The sequence below is a fragment of the Carex rostrata genome, chromosome 13 (genome assembly GCF_964058835.1).
Source record: "Carex rostrata chromosome 13, lpCarRost1.2, whole genome shotgun sequence".
NCBI lineage: Eukaryota > Viridiplantae > Streptophyta > Magnoliopsida > Poales > Cyperaceae > Carex > Carex rostrata.
The window spans coordinates 6,383,805-6,402,715 of record NC_135930.1 but is presented as its reverse complement, the minus strand read 5'-3'; the positions used below and the strand labels follow the sequence as shown (position 1 = coordinate 6,402,715).

At 34.5% G+C, this 18,911-nt stretch overlaps 2 protein-coding genes across 3 annotated transcripts; both read left to right on the top strand.

Annotated features, from left to right (window-relative positions):
• Window positions 1-6,643: 6,643 nt before the first annotated feature.
• On the top strand, window positions 6,644-8,861 carry CXIP1 (CAX interacting protein 1). The gene is made up of 3 exons (XM_078313921.1): window positions 6,644-6,942; window positions 7,955-8,224; window positions 8,682-8,861. Exons 1-3 carry the CDS (start codon window positions 6,744-6,746, stop codon window positions 8,735-8,737), a joined length of 525 nt encoding a protein of 174 aa, XP_078170047.1. The 5' UTR covers window positions 6,644-6,743; the 3' UTR covers window positions 8,738-8,861.
• Window positions 8,862-10,948: 2,087 nt separating this feature from the next.
• Window positions 10,949-17,485, top strand: LOC144564182 (uncharacterized). Of its 2 annotated transcripts, XM_078313726.1 has the most exons (8): window positions 10,949-11,183; window positions 11,906-12,643; window positions 12,727-13,857; window positions 14,204-14,531; window positions 14,940-15,195; window positions 15,618-15,813; window positions 16,187-16,700; window positions 16,770-17,485. In XM_078313726.1, exons 1-8 carry the CDS (start codon window positions 11,025-11,027, stop codon window positions 17,156-17,158), a joined length of 3,711 nt encoding a protein of 1,236 aa, XP_078169852.1. In that variant the 5' UTR covers window positions 10,949-11,024; the 3' UTR covers window positions 17,159-17,485. The 2 variants fall into 2 exon arrangements, with proteins under 2 accessions (XP_078169852.1, XP_078169851.1); XM_078313725.1 differs by having other exon boundaries at window positions 10,951-11,183; window positions 16,187-17,485.
• Window positions 17,486-18,911: the final 1,426 nt, after the last annotated feature.

Here is an 18,911-nt window from a genome sequence, read left to right as displayed (position 1 = left end):
CTTGAGCGTTTAAAAATAAAGGAAAATGGAATTGGGCTGTTCTTTTGGATAGTTGACCGGATATTTTCGACAATTTCTTTAAGGATAAAATTAAAAATTTAAAGGAAGTTTTTCATCATCTAAAATTCATCCAACTGCGTACAAATCTGCTTTTCTACCAATTCATCTAACAGTGAACTACGAGTTCGGATTTTCTACCTGTGACAATATTTGTTTTTCTTTGAAAAAAATTACCGAAATAATTTTAACACTTTTTTTAATCTGTAAAATCGGCAATTATTTTATCATTTTTTTTATTTCTCCCTAATATAAAATAATTATAAATAACTCGAATCTTATTGAACGTCTTTTCTTAAAAACACATAAAATTAAAGAAAATATATAGAGAAGGGAGTTCCTGTCCTGTTAGAAAAGAGAGGAGACTTGGTGACGAAATTATACGAAGAAACTATGAAACTACTCTGAAATAATTATTGCGTGGGTATTCGGCAATCCCTCCTTACACTTTCTTTAGACTCTTTAGAAGCTTATTCCATCAGAACAATCTCTCCTCAGTGAGGATTAACTTGTGCTCCTTTTACTCAAATTTCTAAACTTAAACCCCTCTTATCTCAATTCTTAAGGCACCACTTTTTTTAGATTAAGCTTCCTTAGCATCTTTTTTTGTCTACTTATCACCTTTTGCTTAATCCCATTCTACCGAACAAGTGCTTCTTAACTCTGCTTAAAATTTAATCGCTCATGTGGTGAGAACACCCCCTGCAGGCTTGTAGCTCACTAAGATTGAGGGTATATTCGCCATTACTAACATAGAAAGAGTTAATTTGTTTCTTTAGGATTTTTATTTTTTTATTTTTCATATTCCGTACTTTTGATTTTGAAATCAGAGGTTCAGTTTCCAAAAAGTAAAACAAACAAAATATTTTTATTTTGTTTTTTACAGATAATTGGCAGAGTCGTATTTAGGGGTGAAAATGGAGCGGATTCAGAGTGGATAATGCTCATACCGTATTCATATCCGTTTTTCAATGAGCGGATACGAATATGGATACGGATAGTAAACGGATGTTAAAATTTAATACCAAATTCATCTCAAACGGATACAGAACGGATAATTCACGGATACGAATTCGAATACGAATATGAAACAAATATTTATCGGATAATCAAGTCTTATCAACTTTAAAAAAAAATCCAAAAAATAAAATTAAGAAAAGGCAGATGTTATAGTTTAATTCGTAAACGCATATATTGAAAGTTATGTTGATAGATTGACATCTCCATTTTATTAAAAATGGAGAGGAAGAATGTAGGCTTTTTATGAATATTGTAGGGTAAACACTAAACACGTGCCAGTGCAGATATTCTTGCAAAGGCAGACAATTTCACGTGGGCTTTTGTTTGACATCACTGTAGAGAGAGTTGCTTCGGGTCATAACTTAAACGGCCAATTTTATTAATAACCCAAAATAAAAAGTGAATTTTAAAAATAATCCCGCATCCTATTTTTTTTCAAAAATGACCAAACCGCTCGGCACACGGGCGGTCTCCTCGGAGACCAAACTGCCCCCCCCCACGGGCGGTCTCCTAGGGACCAAACTGCCCCCCCCCCCCCCCCCCCCCCCCCCTCCACGGGCGGTCTCCTTTTCTTTTTTTTTTAAGAGATCTGAGTATTTTGATTTAAATAATTTTGTGAAGAAAAAGTTTTATTGTTTAGAGTGTATATGCCAAAAAAAATTGTATATATGTATATGTGCATATGTATATGTGTATATGTGTATGTGTATATGTGTATGTGTATATGTGGATATGTGTATGTGTATATGTCTATATGTATATATGTATATGTGTATGTGTATGTATATGTGTATATGTGTATATGTGTATATGTGTATATGTATATGACGGCATTTCAATGTTGTTTTGGTTGTCATCAAGAGCTTATAAAAAATGTACTAATGTGGATAATTTCTAGACGTTGATTTTTTTATTTATATCCAAAAAAATATATAAATTTAAAAAACTAACCAAGCCTCTTGATTATTTCCAAAACTACCCAAACTGGAAAAAAAATTTCCGGTTTCCATACCAATTTCTGAAAAAAAAATTTTCCGGAAATTGGTTCCTAAATCCGGAATAAATAAAAAAATCGGTGGATAGTTTCTAGACGTTGATTTTTTAACTTATTGATTCACATAAAAACAAAATTAAAATGTATATCAATATTTTAGAAAAAAAATATGCATACTTTTTTTTGCAAGTAAATTCCATCGGAAGCAATATCAATAACAACTATAATATATTATAATATTATTATAATAATAATTTACTATATTAAGAATATTAATTATTAATTATATAATTATTAATAATAAGATACTAATTATATAATATTAATATATTAATAACAACTATAATATATTGTAATATTATTATAATAATTATTTAATATATTAAAAATATAACATATTAATAATAATTATGAATAAGAAAATATTAATTATACAATATAAATATGTTATAATATTATTATAATTATTATTTAATATATTAACAATATAGGGTATTAATTATATAATTATATATTAATAATAAGATACTAATTATATAATATTAATATATTAATAATAACTATAAAATATTATAATAATTATTTAATATATTAATAATATAACATATTAATTATATAGTTATATATCGTTAATAAGATACTAATTACACAATATTAATATATTAACAACATAATATAATAATATAATAATTATTAATAAAAGGATATTAATTATATAATATTATTACAACCAAAACAACAATGAAATGCCGTCATATATTAAAATGTATCCACATTATTTTTAAAATTAACTTTTTATTTTGGGATATTAATAAAAATGGTCGTCATATACAGATACACATACACATATACACATATACATACACATACACACATATACATATGCACATATACACATACATATACACATATACATACACATACACATACACATATATACATATACACATATACACATACACATATACATATCCACATATACACATACACATATACACATATACATATGCACATATACATATATACAATTTTTTTTGACATATACACTCTAAACAATAAAACTTTTTCTTCACAAAATTATTTAAATCAAAATACTCATATCTCTTAAAAAAAAAAAAAAAAAAAAAAGGAGACCACCCGTGGGGGGGGCGGTTTGGTCCCTAGGAGACCGCCCGTGGGGGGGGGGGGCGGTTTGGTCTCCGAGGAGACCGCCCGTGTGCCGGGCGGTTTGGTCATTTTTGAAAAAAAATAGGATGCGGGGTTATTTTTAAAATTCACTTTTTATTTTGGGTTATTAATAAAAATGGCCGTAACTTAAAATCTTAGTTTTTTTTTTTTTTTTTTTTTTTTTTGCAATTACTTAAACTAAGTCCCATCAATTTTTTTTTTCCATTATCTTTCCTTTCTTTTTTCTTGAGAGTTGAGATGAAGGAGAAAGATGAACAAAATATGATGGAATGAGAAGGGATTTGATTATTTTAGCCATATCACACATTTTTTTTTTTTTTTTTTGAGATTCATAAAAAAGAGCTAGAGATGGAAAATATTTAAATATTGACATAAATTGATTGCTTAACCTCCAACTTTAACTCAAAAAATATATTGACACAAATGTTACAATTTTAGAGCTAAAAATAGCACTCCCTATTAATGAAATAAAAACAAATATAATTTCTTGTCGGAATTTATTACATAATATTAAATAAAGCCAGTGCATGATGATCAATTTCTTAACATGTCTTGTATAATCTAACCCTATAAATTCTCCCGAGCAACAACAAAGAAATTCACCTCCAAACTGTGGTGTTTCATATATCTTTATTTTTTGCCCCCAAATACATCAATTAATTCATAGTAGCGTAATCACAAACATGAATGTTAGAGTCAAAGCACTGATGTATAGCAGCAGTCACCCATTGCACAACCGTGAGTTTCTAGTGCAGATTAATGCTGATGATACTATCTCTACGCTCAAAAGTAGAGTCCGTCAGCAAACAGGGATGCAATCAATAAAACAAGTTCTTAAAAAAGATGGCAGGGTGCTTTACGACTCTCAAACCGTTGGATCTTATGACATTGAAGAAGGCAATGATATTAATTATATTAACCAGTGTTTTAAAATGCGGTTTTGTTCATGCATGCAGAAGGCCACTGCATACTGCATATGCTAATTTTCATACGGATGTATATATGCGGATTTTAAAATAAAAATTCACGTTTATATATATATATACATATATATATAGAGAGAGAGAGAGAGTGGCTAATATCAAAACGTTTGCACCAACCCTCCCGTGCAACCGATTCAATTTCCGATTTTTAAAGTTCAAATGATAAATCTGAACCGTTAGATGTGTTCTCCATATTAAAATATGCTTGGAGACCAAATTTTACATTTTTTGGAATTTTTTTACTATTTATTAAGCCACTTTGAAAATCGCTGATCCAACGGTGGCTGTTTGGAACAGTAAAATCAGAAGCCACCGTTAGATCAGCGATTTTCAAAGTGGCTAAATAAATAGTAAAAAAATTCCAAAAAATGTAAAATTTGGTCTCCAAGCATATTTTAATATGGAGAACACATCTAACGGTTCAGATTTATCATTTGGACTTTAAAAATCGGAAATTGAATCGGTTGCACGGGAGGGTTGGTGCAAACGTTTTGATATTAGCCACTCTCTCTATATATATAGGACTTGGCTACGGTGCTATGGGTAGCTAAGAGGCCTCCCGTGCTACGGCTCAATATTCGACTTTTCAAAATTCTAACGATTGATCTGAACCGTTCATCTTGTTCTTCATATTAATATGTGCTTGGAGACCAAATTTTACATTTTTTGGAAATTTTTTTAGATTTATTGAAAATCGCTGTTTTTCAGACAAATCTGGACCATAAAAAACAGCGATATTCAATAAATCTAAATTTTTTTCCAAAAAATGTAAAATTTGGTCTCCAAACACATATTAATATGGAGAACAAGATGAACGGTTCGGATCGACCGTTAGGATTTTGAAAAGTCGAATATTGAGCCGTAGCACGGGAGGCCTCTTAGCTACCCATAGCATATTAGCCAAATCCTATATATATATATATATATATATCATATTCATATATTTGAATTTATTTTCACATAATAACATAACCAACAATATTGTTTTGACTTTTTTAATATAAATTTTAATTAAAATACAATCAAATTATCAAAACCGCATGGAAAAATTGCATGGCCGCATATTTCAGTTCGCATGGCCACATATTCAGACCGCATGGCCTCATATTTGGACTGCATGACCGCATTTTTAATCCGCATGATCGCATATTTGGACCGCATATGCGGCCGCATGGTCAAAACCGCATGGGCATTCTGAGCACGGTTGCCGACCGTATATGCGGCCCATGCGGCCGCATTTTAAAACACTGATATTAACAATGAATATGGACTCTAGTTCCTGGTAGTCATTTCCAAGCTCTCTTAAAAAAAAAATTGTGGTTTCCGTTTCAAAATTGATTTTAAGAGTACAAGGTCAGAGTTTTTGTTATAGTATTGCTTGGGTTAGTGTCATGTTAGAAGTTCAATAATTAATGTTTAGTTGCTTTTATTGGCAATTGCTTGCTCAATAATTTGTATTATATGCATTTTCAAGTGGGTATATTATCAATAATTAATGTTTAGTTGTTTTACATAATTTCATTAATGATTGCCACTTGTTGCGAATTTTAAGTACAATATTAATTGGTTGAAAATTCTTCCATTTTATAAACCAGCCGCATACAAAATTCAGCAATATTATTAAAAAATATCTCAAAGCTATATTTCTCAAAAAATAAAAAGTATGAAAAACCGTGCAATCATTCTTTAAAGAAAAAATTCTTTCCAAAGTTTAAAAAACTTGCAGGACCGACTCGTAAAATAAGGAAATTATTTACAGAATATTTGACGTCTACTCGTAAAATAACGAGACGTCTACTGTGTAATTATTTACATAGAAAATGATACACTAATATCCAGACGAGTGCATATCCTCTGCATTAACTCAAAAAGGAATCTTTTGAGTTAATGAATTTTAACCGTCTGATTTTAAACGGAGCCAATCCGGTCCTGCTTATGATATAGGGGCCGCCCTCTAATATTAGTGCGGATTTAGTTTGCACGATTCTAAAGCAGATCGAATGGTCAATATTCATTAACTTAAAAGATTCCCTTTTGAGTTAATGCATAGGATACGAATTCTAGCCGGACCCGCTATCTGCAAAGAATCTTGCGCTGTCGCTTGGTGGTTGGCCAGAGCCGCCAGGCCAGCGATAGCGGGTCCCACTAAAAGCAGGGCCCCACCCGCAATCTCTCTCTCCTCTTCTTGTTGATCTTTTGTAGCTATGTACTGTTTGAAGTACGAAAATATGTAACTCTCAAAGCGTTATTTGTCAGTTGTTCACTCTCTACACATTTGTCTACATAGTCGTATATTTATTAGGGGGCGACCCAAAAGAAATTAATTTCCAACATTTCACAAGGTTTGGCTCTTCCCAACTATAGTCCACAAATATAGGTATCTTCAGGGTTTTCTTACAAAATTCCCAGTTCTAGAAAGATTTTATGTGGCCCGTACAGTTCGTCAAACAACCCAAACCAGGAAAATCCCCAACTCCAGTTTCTAGTTCTCTCCTTCTCCAATGGTTTCTACCACCACCGTATCGGCTAGGACGCCGCTGAGACCATCTCTTCCTCTCTGCTCATCTTCTCCTAGAAGCTCTTTCAAAGTATCCGCCACTGCCCTCTCTTCTAGAAGCTTCCCTTCGCTGCGCTCGTGCTCTGCTCCTTTCTCCCACACGCATCGACGATTGAGGCCTGTCTCCGTTCGGTGTAGCTCCGGTTACCCCACCTCTCTCCCTCTCTCATTTTTTTTTCTCTAGGAGCTATCAATTTTTGTTAGAGATGGTTCTACCAATTGCATTCGGCACTGCAACTTAATCATGTTGCAAACTTTTGGAAGTCCCGTGAAGGCAAATTTCAAATTTAGGATGTCTGATGGACTTCTGAAAGGTTAATTAGAATGAAATAACAGAGAATTGTGATTCCATCCAATTAGTTCTTGAATAAAGTCCCTTAGTTTCGGAGTATGCTACATTATATTTGTACTGGCCTCATGAATTAAGTTAGCTGAACTAGACTGACCTATGTACAATATGATATTTGATACCAGTCCAGCAGGTGGTGAGTAGGGACACTGCTAAATCTTCTTTCAAATTTAGATTGTTTTCCTTCTGTTTTGTTAATTTTAGAACTTCATTAATTGCTGCTGAATTACTCATATTTTACTATAGTACACTACACTAAACTATATCCAACAACTCGATGTGTTTCACCAAAACCAGACCTGACTTGGACGATACTAGCTATTTCCTACTTTCTCTATAATTTTAATATCACTAGACTTGATACATAGTCTCATTCTTTTTCTTTCTTTTTTTGGGATTGGAGGAATCATGAGTGAGCATCTTATAAATTTCTGGCAGAAACATAATTTCATCTGTAATTGCCCAAAATGATATAAATTTTATATAGAATTAACCGTGTATTGTATAGATATAAGAGAAAGAGGAGGTATCACTTGACAATCTTCAGAAATAAAGTTTAAACATGATATCCAACATCATAAACATGATGTGTATGTGTTGTATATATACGTAAAATTTAATATATGCCACTTACTTGGGTGAGGTTATATTGTGTTGATACACCATTATCCAGCCCCACCATTAAGATTTCAATTGACACCACTGAACAAAACATTAAAAAAAATGGTATAAGCTGCAATGAAATGTGAGAACCCTTTCCTTGGTTTTATAAAGTCATTTGGTAAACTTATGCTCAAAATATGCAGGATTGAGCCCAGAGTTGAAATCAACACTGGACAAGGTGGTCAATTCCCATAAAGTCCTCTTGTTCATGAAGGGCAACAAAGACTTCCCTCAGTGTGGCTTTTCTCACACAGTTGTGCAGATATTGAAGTCCCAGAATGTGCCTTTTGAAACCCTAGATGTGCTCTCAAATGAGGCATTTCGTCAGGGTCTGAAGGAGTACTCAAGCTGGCCTACTTTTCCACAATTGTACATTGATGGCGAGTTTTTCGGAGGTTGTGACATCACTGTTGGTGAGTTTTTTTTTTTTTTTTTTTTACTTTTGGGGAGTTTAATTTGCAAGTTTTATAAGCTATGTTTTTTCAGGAGTTTTGGAATGAGTACAAATGTTTAATCATAGTCAGATACAGGTCCCTCTTTTTCGGGGACTCGGAAATGATTTTTGACCTTTGAGTTTGTTTGAATGGCAAAATTTATGTTATAGCTAAAATAATATATTGACCATTTGACCCTATTCTAGCTTTTTTTTTTCCTTAAGCTTAAATTGACAGAAATCAAGCAAAACTGATCAATAAACTGTGTACCAGCTTCCATAATAGACTAGATTTACCAGTATAGTTGTTAGGTATCAGCTTATGCCTAGTATAGTGAAAAGTTGGGTACTACTTGCAACTAAAAAGAATAAATGAGAATTCTTCAATTTTCAGTCGGTGTCATTGTTTATGTAAAAAATATTGTTTTGTTTTGCAGAAGCATACAAGAGTGGGGAGCTGCAGGAGCTCTTGGAGAAAACAATGCTTTCTTAACTAGCAATAAATGTAACATTTGTTCTCCAGTATTATACTTCTTTCGCATATTTCTCCGAAAAAGTTTCAAACATGTAATGTAAGATATTCATCATAATAATTTAAATTGAACCTGATTTGATAATCTTCTCCAATAGTTGGCTCAATAATTTAGACCAATAAACATGGTTTTCATGTTGTTAAATTGTCAAGAAATTTAATTAAACCTAATGATACAACTCTACTGGTTGCTTTACAGTTGAAATGTCTCGGAGAAAACACTGTTTTTTTAGCTAGTAATTATTGTAACTTTTGTTCTCCAGTGTTATACTTCTGTCGCATATCTTCTCCAAGAAGTTTCAAGCATGTAATGTAAGCTATTTATCATTGAAATTTAAATTGAACCTGATCTGATAACCTTCTCAATAGTTGGCATAATAATTTAGACCAATAAACTTGGTTTTTGTTGTTGTCAAATTGTCAAGAACCTAAATTTAAACTAATGATACAGCTCTAATGATACAGCTCTAGTGTTTGCTTTACAATTGAAATGTCTTGGAATAAGTTCGATTCTATTACAACGTGTTGTTTTGTTGTTCGACATTGAACTTATATGCATAATGCAATACATTCAAGCTAATAAAATTTTAAGAAAGAAACAGACTTTTCAATGTTTGTAGTACACAAGTTCTAGTACATTGACTTCCTTAATTTGTGTAAAATAAACTTAAAATTTATAAATGTTCAACGTGCATGCTTTTCATTCAAAAAAGGATGAAGATCAACTAATAAGACTAGAAATTTGAATTTTATTGTTTGAAATATTAGTGCAAGAAAGATGTTGTTTGTCAACTTGTAACTTGAAAAAATAATGACAGCAAAATCTCGCTCGATAGAATATAAAATGTCGCATAGCACGTATAAATTGTGTGGATGAAAAGTGTATTAAATAAAAAGCTTGTGATCATTTGGATTCTCGCCAATCCACGTCGACTCTCAAGATTTTTTGTTTTTATTATCGGTTTGCTAAAAGAAAACATCTTAAGTTTCATGTACATAACTAATGTAGAAAAAATCCGCTAATTATAATTTGATCTCGGACTATGCAGTATTGTACAACTTTAAGTTTTATTATAAGTGTATTTGCATGAATGTAAATATGTAACTCGGTTAAATTGGCCAGTGTCTCTGCCTTTCACAATACCTAGTTAATGATTGAAATAATTTGACAATATCTAAAATTTATAAGATAAATATTTTATGACTATAATACAGCTCTTTATATTATAACGCAAATAGCAAAATATTGCTAAATTTACAAAAAATAAATAAATAGTTTGTAAATAATACGAATAATTTAAAATAAATTTTGTATTGTTAGTACAATTCTTTAAATTGAAAAATAATTCAAAACGATATTAAAAATTATCATTCAAATATTATACGGATAAATTTCATTTTTTTTTATTAATCATCGTGCCAGCTAATTTCTAGTCCTTATCCTCCCAGTGATTACAATTAGCTATTATTAAATTCTGAAATTCGGTGTTTATTTATTTATAGAGAACCGTTGAGATTCATGCCAACCTAAAACCAACGACTTAGATCTAGTTGTACTCACTCAGTTATTGCGCTGGATCTGAATTCACTAATTTCAGGCACGAAAAGGATATATATTTTTTGTAATTTTTTTCTGACAATAGTAACTCGTGTCAGTGTACCGTCTAAACAGAGTTTTCATGCTGTCTCCCGTCCCGTCCATAAAAAAACCCTCTTGATACACTTGGTTCAAACATTCCATGTCATGAAAGAACTGTGTGACCCAGCCCTCAGTGTCCTAAGGAGTAGCTTGTTCTGCTGCTCCTTTCCCTCTCCACTCTCCGTTCTATCTCCCATTCCCTCAATTGTCTCTTGAACCGTCTTCGTCCATTTGCAAATCCACAAACAATTCGATCGATCACAGCCGTCCAAATGACCACGCGGTCCACGCAGGAGCTCACGTTTTATCTCCACGTTTGTCGGACAAATCCTATTATATGTGAGTGCACCCGGAGCACGATAACATCGGAGATTTACGAACTGAAACTGGGGTCCATGGAAAGTTACGCGTTCACTTTTCTTCCGGGTAGCTGAAGGGTCCTAAAATCTCACTTTATAACTCGCGCCTCGATTTCCATTCCACCTCAGTTTCTTTCTTTCTACTTTCTAGCGACAGCGACTTCAGTTGACTCTCGTCGGATCTCTCTCTTTTCGCTAAAACCCTCTTCTTTGTAACTCAGCGCCTCGATTGCCTTGATTTTTATAGAAGATGAGATACTACGACGAGGAGGAAGAAAGGGACGAGGCAGACAAAGGAGTCGATGGAGAAGAGGAAGGAAGTGAGCGTCAGAAGCAGCGATCTCTCATGCACACCATATTTTCTTGGTCAATTGAAGAAACAATGGACAAAGATCTATATCGGGGCAAGGTATCAGTAATATCTCTTCTACATTGAACGATTTCTCACTTTTTCTTTTCACTCGCTTTCAACTTGAATATGAAATGCTTAAAGGTTGAGTTATCGTTGCTATTGCGCTCCATTCCAGTGAACTTGAAATTCAAAACGTTTTAGCAGGTGTTTATTCAATTGGGGATCTATAATTCAGTAATGTTAGAAAAAAGAAGCTTCGAGGATCAATATTCTTCAAACTTGGTTATTTTAGTGAATTTTAGAACTAACAGGTCAATTGAATTATTAATGAGCACTGCTTCAAATCTCTTAATGATTCTCCATTCATTATAAGTAATACTGTTGTGCTTATTGACTATGTTAGTCAGTTTATTTAAGGAAAAAAGCTAAAAATAGTTGATTAATGAAACTGGCAATTAGTTTTTTTCTGTTTAGCATTTATTTCAGTTGGATCATTAAGTTATACAGAAGTACCAGAATGAGTCAGTGTCTGTAGCACTATTACCAGTATAATAAGGGTTTGAGCTCTGGTATCGTGCTACTTATCATTTTTTATTAAGAGTGAAAGCTCATTGATTGAAATAAAACATTGCATACTTTCAAGATTCAAATGTAAAATCGAAGCTAAGCTTATTTGAAACAATTAAGCTCCACAGTAACTATTCCTTCGATTCCATGCACTGATGACAAATCAAACCTTTAATATTGTTCTCCAATATAATAATGTTGTTGTAATGCAGGTATCTACAATTCCAGAGTCATTTTCATCTTCAGAGCAATACATCAATTCTTTCTTCCCTCCTCTTATAGAAGAAGTGCATGCTGACATCTCATGTAGCTTAGAGGCGGTGTCTCAGGCACCTACTGCTAGTGTATTATGGATCCAGCAGAGCAAACTCGACAAGTATAACAAATCAACGCTATACGAAATGTCAATTGACATGGAGGGGAGTGTTGGGACACACACACCAAAGCCCGCTGACATCATTCTAATTTCTGAGAGTATTCGACCCGAGAATCAATCTCAGATAAGAAAGAATGCGAGCTCATGCACACTTGGTTGGGTCATCAAGGTAGAAAGAGGAAGGATTTTACATGTCAGGGCTTCAAGAAGAATTGACATAGTAGCCCCAGAAACTAAAAAGGAAAACAGATACTTACCTTTGACGAAAAATGAAGCTGTGTTGCCTGATCAGGTGGTTGAAGTCAAAGAGTGCAGTGACTCCTCTAGTCATCCATTAGATATTGAAAATTACATCAAATGGGCTGAGAAAACAGCTGAAGAATTTAAGGTTGTGGAAAATGAAGACAATCAAGAGAAACCAAGGGAAAGTGAGGAAGTAGGCAATTTGCCCAAGTTTCGGTCTTTTTATGTCGTGTTTCTATCAAATATGACGACTTATCATCGCACTTGGAAAGTACTTCGTACAGGCCTTACAAGGGGCTCAAAAATTATTCAGAGCATTTTGGGTACTAATGTGAGTTTCTCTTGAGCTATTCTACGATGTAATGATCTATCTATAGTTTTTATGAGACTAAAATCTATTTTTTTTTGTGTTAGGAACTTGATGGATGTGAAACCTGTTCAGCAGTTACCTACACAAAAACACAAGAAGAAATGCGCCATTTTAAACTTAATCCGTCACAGTCCAAAGCCGCCGTAAACTGTATCTCGGCAAGCAACTGTTGGCATACGTCCTCGGTCGAGCTTGTGTGGGGCCCACCTGGTACTGGAAAAACGAGAACAATTGGTGCTGTTCTAAAGGTTCTTCTGGGGAAAACATGTAGAACCCTAACATGTGCGCCAACCAACACTGCTATCATGCAAGTTGCCTCCCATCTTCTCTCGTTGGTCAATAAGTCACAAAGAAGTGACACTTGTTACCTAGGTGATGTGGTTTTATTCGGTAACAAAGACCGACTGAAGGTTGATGAAGAGTTATCATCAATTTATGTAGATGATCGTGTGAAGAGGTTAATGGATTTTTTTCGTTCACAGACGGAGTTGAAAGATAAAGTGGGTTGCATGATAGATTTCCTCTCAAATCGACCACCTCTGTACAACACATTTTTGGTATTGAAGAGAAGAACTGACAACACTAGGTTGACATTCAGGGGGTTTCTGATTGACCGGATTGATTCTGTGGCGAGAGACTTGAAGAATTATCTTGCTATGTTGAGGAATGATTTACCAAGTAGTTTATTTAATGAGAAGGGATTTCATGACCTAGTTCTCTCCCAAAACATGGTCTATAAAATTGAGGAGTTACTTCGTGCCAAGTCCCTCCATGACAGAGATTTGAGAGAGGCTTTTGAGAAATCCAATGAGGTTAAAGGGCTGGATATTGATTGGTCAGGTTCTGAGTTAGTCATGTTGCAGAAGGAGATATGCATTTGCCTCCAAACCTTAAATAATGTTTTCAGGAGGAACTTGCAATTTTCACTTCCTGTCAAATTTGATGATCGGTCAATCAGGAATTATTGCATAGAAGAGGCAAAGCTACTATTCTGCACAGTTGCTTCAGCTTATGAACTGCATGAAAAAAAAATGGATCCCATTGAGATGCTAGTTATAGATGAGGCTGCACAATTGAAGGAATGTGAGGCACTGATCCCTCTTCAGCTTGTCGACATACGCCATGCCTTCTTAATTGGAGATGAGAATCAGCTAGCAGCCATGGTGAAAAGTCAGGTGGGTCTTTCTTGGTATATGAAACAGTCACCTAAGAGATAAATTTTAGTTCCGAGTAATGTTTTGGGAGTTACTTTTCTCTCTTTTGATATTCATTTAAGCATCGATTCTGCTATTGAGCAGGAACAAACTAGACCAAAAGAAACTAATACTGAAGTCCCTTGGTTGTCGGGACTCTTAGGTTGTGCACTGAAACAAACTAGCCCAAAAAAAGCATCTAACTTTGTCCTAAACTCTTATATTCAAGTACATTTTCTTATTTTTTTTAATAATTTCTAGATGCTCTAGACTTTTGGTTTGACACAAGGGAATAAGTGTAACTTTTCCAAACTACTAATCTCAACAGATATCTGAAAAGGCTGCTTTTGGAAGGAGCCTCTTTGAGAGACTGAGCTTGACAGGCCATAGGAAGCACCTGCTCAATGTTCAATATAGAATGCACCCACGCATCCATGAGTTTCCAAACAGGAAGTTCTATTCGGGCCGAATATCAGACGGACCCAATGTCACACATGAGAGCTATTCTAGGAGTTACCTCAAAGAGCCGATGTATGGTGCTTACTCGTTCATTGATATAGTAAATGATAAGGAGACCTCTGACCACCTCGGGCAGAGCTGCAGGAATTTGTATGAGGTTGCAGCTGTCCATCATATCATCAAATGTCTCGCTGAAGGTAAAGCAGCTATGTATATGCTTATTTTCTTATCCACACAAATATAATCCTAAGAGTTTGTTGGTTATTTATATTAGTTTTTTAGGTTGCAACTTTGAATTTTGTTCTAGTTCTAATGGATTTTGTGCACCATTGCCACCTTGCTGTAAGTTACTGCAAGTTAATGGCAGTAAAACAAGTTTCTGATGGAACCAAGTAAAATAATTAGTAGGATTAAAAATAAAATTGGCAATGATACTTGCCGGAGTGCTTTCTCTTTCTAATTAACTAGCTTATTGATCATCATGAAACCTTAAATTAAGATTATTACGCAAGGCCCTGTATTATTTTTGGATGATCTTAGCAGTTGCACTCACACACTGACACACTCTCTGAAAAATGCCAACTAATGCTTTGTAAATCTGACAGAATCTGAGACTGCCAGGGTACATGTAAATGTGGGTGTAATATCCCCTTACACGGCACAAGTAAAAGCAATCCAGGAGAGACTTGGAAGAAGATATTTAAAGCATGAGTTCCTTACTGTGAAGGTAAGGTCAATAGATGGTTTCCAAGGTGGAGAAGCTGATGTAATTTTGATGTCCACTGTCAGGTCAAATAGAGATGGTACCATCGGCTTTCTGTCTGATGTTCGAAGGATCAATGTGGCCTTGACTAGGGCAAAGTATGTTTATTCTTGCTGTTCTTTTAAGTGGCTAAATTTTCAACCAATTCTAGTAAGAAATAACACTGTTATTAGTTATTACCACCTGCCAGTCTAGCATGATACATATAATTCACAGATCAAAAGGGAATTATAATAGTAATAATTTCTTGAGATTAATTTCTGTCTACAAATCTTACCATGCATGCACAATGAGTTCTTTATAACATGCATTAGAATATGTGTAAATTATGCAGATGTGATGCACAATTCCAAGGAACAATATCATGTCCAATTCCTTTTACACTATTTATGCTCCATTTTATGGTGGACCAAAGACCATAGTGAAGTTCATGTTTTATGTGATTCAGATAGCATATTTTTTTACTTTTGAAAATGTAAATTGCTAAAGTTAAACAAGTGCTGCTGGCTTATTCTTGTAGGCACTGCCTTTGGATTCTAGGAAATGGGTCAACTCTAACAAATAGCAATTCTGTCTGGAAAGATCTAGTACTAGATGCAAAAGACCGAGGATGCTTCTTTAACACCCATGATGATGCAAATCTTGCAGAGATGATAAAAAGTTCCATTGAAGAACTTGAAAAACCTAGAAGAAGATTCAACCGAGATGATATTTTGGTATACAATTGTCTTTCTTAATGTTTAGCTTACAGCTTTAGCAATCTTATTGAAGTGTTGCAGCCTCACAGAATATTATCAGTATTAATCCTGTATCTGTCAAATACCAGCAAGTGATCTTTCTGGTCCCTTTTGTTTTGCTTGTGTTGAAACTCAAATAGTCCTCTCTGAACCATAAACGATACAGTAATGCATGGAATGTATGTATGGATTTTTAGTGCAACTCACTCATGACCTATCACATAATATCACGGTAATCTGTCTGCTCCTGTTGCATTATGATTTCTTACATAAACGGTCATCTTTCATTTATAATTTCTACATTGGTAGTCCTCATTACAATGCAACTAAACTGTAGTTTTTAAATTAACAGGACAACTCATGTGAGGAAAAGGCAGGTGAGACAACATCATCTCTGGCTGTTGCAAAGACCCAACCTCCAGTAAATGATTTAGGATCCCCTGAAGAAACTGCAGTCCATCAACATCTGCAATTATTGGAAGAAGCTTCGAACTGCAAAGGCCCTGAATCTTCTAACTCGAGAGAATCTACCAATGGAGCCACCGAGCCACAGCTACAAAAAACCGATAGTATTATATCAGCACGACCAATCCAAGATGAGCAAAAGAACATCCCCCGGTACCAAAACAACCAGTGGCAGAGGCCCAGCAACAGATATGGAAGGCATCAATTTGTTGACACCTGGCGGCATCAGGGTCATTACTGCCATGGGACGAATAACCAGCAATCGAGGCACAGTTATCCCAACAAATCCTGGCATGAAATGCTGATGGGGGAGGTTAAGACAGCAGAGAAAAACTGGGATAGTTGGGATGAGGTGAGCTCACAGAGGAGGGATGGTGCTGAGAGACAGGTGGCGGAAGATGGTTGGGCCAGAAGCCGGCAAGATCATAGGAGCAAAACAGAAGCACCAAGGAGAGGAGGGGCACAAGAAGGTTGGGCTGGTACCCATGCCAGAACATCCTGGGACAACAGGAGTGAATTACCAAGGAGGCAGGTGGCACGAGATGGTTGGTCTGATACCCGTGATACCTGTGCCAGTACATCGTTGAACAGTCATTGGAACGGAACACCAGGGAGAGGATTGAAGAGGGGTGGAGTTTGCCGTGACTGGGACACTAAATGTGATGACTGGCGAAATGACACATCCCATAGTGAGGTAAAGAGAGCACGTGCTTTTATGCCTGAACAGAACAAAGTTGACTGCTGGAAGAAGGTGGGGCCTGATAGAGAGACAAGAGAACAGTCGTCCTGTGGGTGGTCCCCGTGGCCTTGTCAGGTAAAGCCTTCCACCTCCCCATGGGATACTCTCAAGCAATGTTGAGGAGGCCATATAGTTGGATTAGTTGGTGAGCTGGCGAGTTACAGTTTATTTAGACCAGGGTAAGTGATAAAGGCTGGATTAGGGTTTTGTATAGTTTACATGTGTCTACAGATAGAAATAATAAATAGGCTAATTCAGCTGTAGTTTTAGCTGGTTAGGATGACTGTGTTTTTACATGTTTAGAGAAGTGCAATAGTAGAACTAGCTAATTAATAGTTATACTCTCTTATGTGACATTACTTGACAATATGTAACAGGTCTGGACTTAGTTATAGACGCTATATTACTATGATCTAATTTATTTACATAATATTATTACTGGTACTTACCATATCTATTTTGGAATGTGGTTTGCGTGGTATTATCATCTTTTTGTTTTGTTTTCTGAAGGTTAAAGATGGAGGCAATTTTGTCTTAGATATTGAAATAGTTTGTGATGGTTTGTCCCCCAAACAAAACTTGCTACTTAATAATGTTATAATTATTTTTTAATTTTGAGTATAACAGCCTCATTCCTACTTGTTTCTATGCTCCCTTTTTAGTCTGATTTTGTTTTGTTTCTCTTGTTATCATTTGTTCGATTGCGAATTTTGAGTGTATCTAAAAATCATTTTGATTGAGCTCGAGCAGGGATTAAGGGCTGCGTAAACTTAGAGAGCTTGATTGCTTTAACCCAAGTTATCAATGCAAATAAAACAAAGAGGAGAAATAAAATCTGAGGCAAGTTTTTATTTGTCAGAACTTGAGATGCTATGACTGACATCTTGTTTTGGAGAGCGGTGGAGAGTGTAAACAGACTAAAGATATTAGAGTAGTTGGGACTCGATTGAAATTTTAAATAATGAAGGGATTGACAAATGTATCTTTTACACAGACTCTCAACAATTGGTACACTCCCTTGCACTGGTATTGTGAAAGAATGGGTGCTCATATATAAGGGGTTTGTCTTTATTCAGCTTTTGGTATCGGCACTGGTATTGTCAAAGAATGAATGCTCATATAATGGGTTTGTCTTTGTCAGAGGCTTTTCTCTATTGACCCTGAGTTTCTAATAGTCAATAAGAAGAAAAGCAACAAGGGACGCAAAGGCAAAACCTAAAGATCAAAAATCTCCAATATCAAGAAGTGACAGTTAAAAAAATATTTTTCTTGGTCGAACTCAGAGATTGACAGGCTACATTGTATAGGGTAAATACAAAACATATATATATATATTGCGAACTAAAGCAAGTATTTTACTTCACGTCTATATCTTCAATTTTAAAGTTCAAAACGTTAATCCGAACCGTTCAAGTTGATCTCCATATTAAATTGTGCTTGGAGACCAAATTTTACATTTTTTTTTAATTTTTTTTTTACTATTTCTTTAGAATTTTTTTAAATCGTTTTTTTTATGATCCAAAATTTTCTGAAAAAACAGAAAGATGAAGATTTAACCTACCAATTTTTTAAAAACTTTCATTTTTTAAATACAAAATGTTTCTTTTTCCTCTCAATTTTTGGAAAAAAAAAATACAAAAAATCGACTGGATCAATCCAACTTAAATCAACATTAACTAGTCTATTTTTCAGTCTCTGTTTAAGAAAACAAATCAATATATTCTGAATGAAAAGTAAAATTTTAAAATAAAATTATATTGTATTCGAAGACATGCAATGGTAAATAAATACGATTATTTTATAAAACTTAGTTGTTCACAATAATATAGCAGAGAAGCACAAAATAATATATTATTTTAAGAATTATATTGTA

What these genes read in the sequence shown, in the direction of transcription:
- CXIP1 (XM_078313921.1), top strand. Translation starts at nt 6,744, where the DNA reads ATGGTTTCTACCACCACCGTATCGGCTAGGACGCCGCTGAGACCATCT. An exon ending in CTCCGTTCGGTGTAGCTCCG is followed by an intron (nt 6,943 to 7,954) that starts GTTACCCCACCT and finishes CAAAATATGCAG; the next exon opens with GATTGAGCCCAGAGTTGAAA. An exon ending in AGGTTGTGACATCACTGTTG is followed by an intron (nt 8,225 to 8,681) that starts GTGAGTTTTTTT and finishes TTTGTTTTGCAG; the next exon opens with AAGCATACAAGAGTGGGGAG.
- LOC144564182 (XM_078313725.1), top strand. Translation starts at nt 11,025, where the DNA reads ATGAGATACTACGACGAGGAGGAAGAAAGGGACGAGGCAGACAAAGGA. An exon ending in CAGCCATGGTGAAAAGTCAG is followed by an intron (nt 13,858 to 14,203) that starts GTGGGTCTTTCT and finishes TAATCTCAACAG; the next exon opens with ATATCTGAAAAGGCTGCTTT. An exon ending in TCAACCGAGATGATATTTTG is followed by an intron (nt 15,814 to 16,186) that starts GTATACAATTGT and finishes TTAAATTAACAG; the next exon opens with GACAACTCATGTGAGGAAAA.